The sequence below is a fragment of the Peromyscus leucopus genome, chromosome 20, assembly GCF_004664715.2.
Source record: "Peromyscus leucopus breed LL Stock chromosome 20, UCI_PerLeu_2.1, whole genome shotgun sequence".
Classification (NCBI taxonomy): domain Eukaryota; kingdom Metazoa; phylum Chordata; class Mammalia; order Rodentia; family Cricetidae; genus Peromyscus; species Peromyscus leucopus.
Genome location: NC_051080.1, coordinates 59,266,735 through 59,272,894, shown reverse-complemented (window position 1 = coordinate 59,272,894; position 6,160 = coordinate 59,266,735). Strand labels below are relative to the sequence as shown.

The window sequence follows — 6,160 nt, the reverse complement described above, 5'->3', positions numbered from 1 at the left end:
CTCCACACATGTTGGCCCACTGAGGGACCCCTGGTTATCATTCAAACCAGCTGAGAGATCACGTCTGACATTCTACAGCAATGGCTGTGATTTGTCAACTTGCCGCAATGCAATCTACAACTCTTCCCTAAGAGAATTAAAATTACATCTTGCTGTTGGGCCTCACTGATTTGCTTAGCATTGTTCAATTCCCAGCTGTCTATTCCAAAGGAGAAAAGAACATGCTAGCTGGCATCCCAGAGAGAATTACTCAAGAGAACGACATCAAATGCAACTGTGGAGATTTAAAGGAGATGAAAAGTGTGTCAGTTCCTGTTCTCATTTGTAATTACTGCACATGTTGCTTGTGGGGACTATGTGCCCTGTGAGCTCCATGACAGGTAAACTCAGAAAGGCAGTCCTCCAAATCCACTCGTGGAAGTGACCGGTACAATCAGGGACACTGCTTGGCAAGTTTTAAGTTAGCTTGTGGTGGTTTAAAAAAAAAAAGTTACATTCATGTTTGGAAAGGAGAAAGATATGAGTAATACCATTCTAAAAAATTCCACTCTTTAAATACAAATAAGCAAATAGATTCATTGTTCACCCTTTAACATACTGAGAATTGCAGTTCATATGAAACCCTTTGGGAGCATTTTACTGACAGACACAAATGTAAGCACTGTGAACCTCAGAATCATATTTGGAGAAAGACTTAAAGATATGTCACATCTATTTAAGGAATGTCCCCTGTTTGAAAGCAGGCTAAGGATGGGTTACACCAGATGAGAGAGAAATGTAGAGTGGTATTTGTGGGTCACAAAGCTGCAGACAAACCCCCTCTTTGAGTGGACTTTATAGCCCATGCACCCCCTTCACAACACAGCACGTGTGGGCTCTGATTCCTACTTTGCTGTTGGGCAGGTAATGGAGTCATTTCTCAGGATTTCAGCAAACACCTACACTCATTCTTGTTTATAGCACCCCCTCTCCAAGATATTAGGATGATTCCTTTCTCTTCCAGATGTCTACAAAGAAAGGATGGATTGGAGGCCGCTGGAGTTATTTGGTTTTTACTGACCTTGGCCAGTGCATAGTTCTGATGAAATTTTCTCAGACAAAATCGGAAATGAATATATGAAAAGTAGGAGAGTTCATGGAGGAAAAAGACACTAAAGTGGCTGTAGATTATTCTGCAGTCCCTAATAATCTTTAACTCATCCTCTCTTGGCTCTTTCAAGGAGAAGTAGATATTTAATACCACAAGCCGCCATGGTTCACAGGATATGCTTCGTGGAGTTGTATGTGCCTGTATTCTTAATACTTCACAGTCATAAACTTAAGACAGTATTTGTGGGAATAAAAATATTGTTTTTAACAAGAAGCACAGCTAAATTTCTTTCCATGTTTCAAAACTGAAAGAAGTTTACACATTTGTTTTTGGTTAATTTGATTGCCAAGTATTTGCTTAAAACAATGCTTAACCGAAATTGGGGTAAGAGTTCCATGGCAAGGCACACCCTCAGTAATTTCCCAGGCATTCTCTTGTTAAACAGTGTGGATTTACACAGAATCACTTTTTTTCTCAACAGCGCTTTTGCAACTTGAATTTTTTTTCACAAACATTAAATCGCTTGTCTTATAAATAATCTGAACTCATTTTTCCTTGGCCTCTAAAGCATAGGGTTTTCCCAGATCATAGATAGATGGGTCAGTGGTTGAGCATACAGGCCAACCACTAGAAGGATTGGGTTTCAGCTGTGGGATCACTATTTCCATAACACACATGCTGGTGGGCTGGTGGTGCCTTGTGCAACATTCCTTAAATCTACTAGTGTTTGCTTGGTACTAATCCCCCCCACCCACTCCCATGTAAAAAGATTATCATACTTATAGTATCTCAGACATAAAGTGTTTAGTTAGAACTGCCTACCTGGAGTCAATACTTTCTCTCATGCAGCAACATTTTAGAGACCGAGGGGATCTGAACACCTAAACTGGAAAACAATCTGCACTGGTAAAATTCGAATATGAACCTGTCTTAGTGTATGCCCAGGTCTTTGTTGACACTATGTCAAATAGCTGATTGTGCTTCCCATGTGATCTGTGTCTGTCACCGCAGGAAATGCTGGGTGACCCATAGCCATGATGTCTGTAGCGAAGGGAGCAGCAGCTTGGAAATATTCACACCCAACACAATTTTGATTAAAGAAAGAACTCTGGTTTTTAATAGTTTTGATCATTAAAAAAGTTTAAACCTGCATAGCAATCATTTCAAAAATAATTATTTAATGTTCCATAATTAAACTGTACACAACCTAGTCGTGGGACACAGAAGCCAGTGAGGTGAATGGAGCCTTCTGGTGCAGTCCCAGGAGCCAGGATTCCAGCTGAGTTCTCATTGGCCTTTGTAACTTGGTGTCATTGTGTTCAGCTAAGTTTGTTTTTGTTTCTGCTTTTGATACTTGGCACAGTCTGGCTCCATCGACGAGCGGATCTGCACTGGGAAGAGAGAGCAGCTGGACTCCGGTCCCATATTCTTCCCCTCCCCTACTCGGTGGGCTTCCTCAAAGCCGTTCAATGTCTCTGTATTTCTTCCTCAGAATTGAGACCTGGTCTTTAAAGAGGACCGGGTCTAGCCTCATCTGAGAGTGGATCAGCGGCATGTAGCCAAACCAGCTGGCAAACGTGTTCATGCAGCTCTGGCGCTGGGCAAAGTGGTCAGGGTCAGCCCAGCGGGAAGCTCGGGATGTCTACGGAGAAGGAGACAAACAAGGGAGCCAGTGAGAGAAGGCAGAGTGTGTGGGGGGCAAGCACCATCCGCTGGACCCGGTAACGGCCAGCAGCAGAGTGTGGGGCCTGGCTGCTGAGCCTATCCATCCACAGAGCTGGCAGAAGGCAGGTTCAGGCACAGCGACTGACTTACCTTTGCCTGCAGTGTTCTTGAGATGTGGCGACTTCATCAGTGTCCAAACATACCCAATCCTGTGAAGCTTTCTGAGCTCCAGAATGAAGTGAAGTGAATAAGGCTTCAGCTTCAGAGGAATGAATGAGGGAGGGACCTTTACCAATGGACTCTCAACTACTACGGTCACTCACTAGCACATTCCTTTTTGTATCTGGGACCAAACGCTAAGACTCACAGTGAACTCATTCCTTCAGAGACAGTTTTTTAAATCCTTAAATGAAATTTCTTTAAACACAGATTTATTGTTATGTATGTATGTGAGACTATGTGTATATGCACACGCATGTATATGGGTGCCCTTGGAAGACAGAAGACAGCATGAGATGCCTTGGTGCTGGAGTGACAGGAGGTTCTAAGTCATCTGACATGTACGCTGGGAACTGACCTCCGGTCCTCTGCAAGAGAAGCTAACACTTTTAACTGCTGAGACATCTCTCCAGCCCTCTAAATCCTATTTGTTAACATGGTTGATGTGGAGACATGCATTGTCAGAAGTCCCACTATGGATTCACTCTTTTAGCATCAAACTTTCCACCTCGATTAAGTTCCTATCGAATGGCTTGTTAAAAAGACATACGTATAACTGAAGAACAAAATGAAGCCTTTCCATGTGACTCATGGCTAGTGCTATTCAGCACATAAGAACTGACATTCCCTTATAGACTGCTCTACTGAGATGTCTCCATGAAGCACGAGAGGGATTCAGACACAGTGACACACACAGTGTCTATGCCCATTAAGATTGACCCTACACTAAAATAATTATCATTCTGCTCTTAACCTAACAATTGTCTTTTCAATGTCACTAAATTCCTAGAGATTATTGTTCTAAACATCAGATAGCCTCAGGTGGTATTGCTCACTCCGGAAAAAAAAGTTAGCAAAGTTTAAAAAAAAAAGGGGGGGGGGGCTACCTTTTTTTAGTTATACTGTCCCTAAAGCTGGTTAAATATATTTAGACCACATAAATGATTGGTACTGACTTAAAAGAAAGCCCCAACAAATGTGTTCTGTGAACAAAGAAAAGATGAGTTGTTCAATTATGGGATAAAACACACACACACACACACACACACACACACACACACACACACCATAAACATAGATAAATAAGCAAACTGTTTAGTACATTTGTGTGTGTGTTGGAAACACATTTCCATGAAAAGTGCATTTTAGAGGAAGAATCACTCAGAATCACTTAAAACCACAAGTATCAACATGCTTGAAAATCACATGATAAACACAAATGTCAAGTTAGCTCTGAGCAGTGGAATCAGAAAACACTACTTGTGAAGTGTTTTCACGAAGCACATTTGAGCCTCACAGCAACCAGGTGGAGGAGCTCCCCACGTCACAGCAGGTTCAAGGAAGTGACAGTTATTTGCTGAAGGCCAGAAAGAGGCAGAAGGAAGGCTCTATTTTTCTAGCATCTGTACAGGGAGAAATCACTTTCACCAGTCACAGAAAAGCAAAGAATTAAAGATAACCGACTGTGTTCCCATTAGAAGAGACAGCCTCTAAGGCAGCGGTTATCCACATGTGGCTCACAACCAACCCCCTTGGAGGGTGTCGAATGACCCTTTCACAGGGGCCGTCTAAGATCCTTGGAAAACACAGATATTTACATTATGATTCATAATAGTGGCAAAATTACAGTAATGAAGTAGCAACAAAATAACATTATGGATGGGGGTCGGCACAACATGAAGCACTGTATTAGAGGGTCAGAGCATTAGGAAGGTTGAGAACCACTGCTCTAAGGTTAATATTTGTGATTGGTCCACTCACGCCAAAGGGCCAGTCCCAAGCCCAGGCCAAAGTGCACATATGCAAATGGAAAACCTGTCCAGAACTTTAGCTCATTCTTGATTGATTCCGACCCAATCTGACCCAACCAACAAATACTAAAAACAAACAAACAAAAAACCTTTCCAATCTAATAAAAGTGTAAGCTTAAAGATAATACCTATTTGTTCCATGGACACAAACATTTAATAACATAATGAGCGTGATGGGAAGACGGGCTCAAATGTACTATACCACCTGGGTACATGGAGATCAATCTAACATTCAGTTTCGATTTGTCTCTAAAAGACGTGGACTACCGAGATGCTCATATAGTACGACTAGGCAAATGTATGAAATGGTCACAGAGCCAACCCCGAAGATGTGATGTGCTACTAGCAGTCCACCTTGGACGAGTGCTCCACTTCAGCAGAGTCTGAAAACTTCGCTAGCAGTTTGAATAGAATGTTATGATCCTGTGACCTCGTATGTACTGTGACAAAACATCTGGGCACGCAGTCGGCAAGACACAGAGCTTGGCTTTGAAGTGTTCCGGTCATAATGACTGGAAAATTCTTGCACATGCCCCTGCCTGTTATTTCAGTTGGTACAGGAGGGCAGACCTTTCTTTGTTCAGAAAGAGCAGGTGTTTCTTCATAGCCAGCACTTCCAATACCATCTGAAGCTGTGTGTGCTCAGTAAACAGTGAAGGACACTGTATAACTGAAAACCCTGCTAATATTGTTTTTCTCTTGCTACATGTATTGAATTAGAAAGAAAACCAGACAAGAAGGTTGCCTAAGAGGTTGCTAAAGTTCCCTTTGCAAAACAGATTTAAAGCCGGCTCCCATTACAAATCCTGAACGACCGAACTGACGCGATCACGGTCTCTTTGGATTTTGGTGGTGGCGCTGTTTTGCTTTGCTTATTTTTTTTTAAAGATATACTGCCCTGAGCTTTGAGTACTCTGTACCCTCCCACTGGGGTTTATAGGCAGTAGTCACTATGCCCAGCTACATTTATGTTAAGAGTTGATTTTAATCATGCTTGGTGTTCCATGACTCAACCTGGGTAAAACTAACAGCTGTATTTATGTTGTCTCATTTCTTTTTAAAAATCACACTTATTTATTTATTTGTGTGTATGTGCGCACGTGTGTAGCAGGGGGTGGAGCATCGGAGCATGTGCTTGCCAAAGCACGCACATTAAGATCAGAAGATACGCTGGAGGAGTTGGTATTTTCTTCTACCATGTAGGTCTGGGGATGGAACTCAGGTCTTCAGCCTTGGTGGGAATTACCTTCACCTGCTTAGTCATCTCACTGTACACCCACCTCCTTTCTCTTTTCATTTATTTGTTTGTTTGCTTGTTTATTTTGAGGCAGGGTCTCGATTTGTAGCTCACACTCACTATGTAGTTAGGAATGAC

The 6,160-nt window shown here is 42.3% G+C and overlaps 1 protein-coding gene across 1 annotated transcript in view; it reads right to left on the bottom strand.

Moving 5' to 3' along the window:
* Positions 1-2,178: 2,178 nt before the first annotated feature.
* Positions 2,179-6,160, bottom strand: part of Ext1 (exostosin glycosyltransferase 1) — a 279,826-nt gene continuing 275,844 nt past the window's right edge. The window contains exon 11 of the mRNA XM_028871930.2: positions 2,179-2,732. Within this exon, the coding sequence (XP_028727763.1) occupies positions 2,547-2,732 (186 nt within the window). The 3' untranslated portion in view covers positions 2,179-2,546. The remainder of the gene's footprint in view (positions 2,733-6,160) is intronic.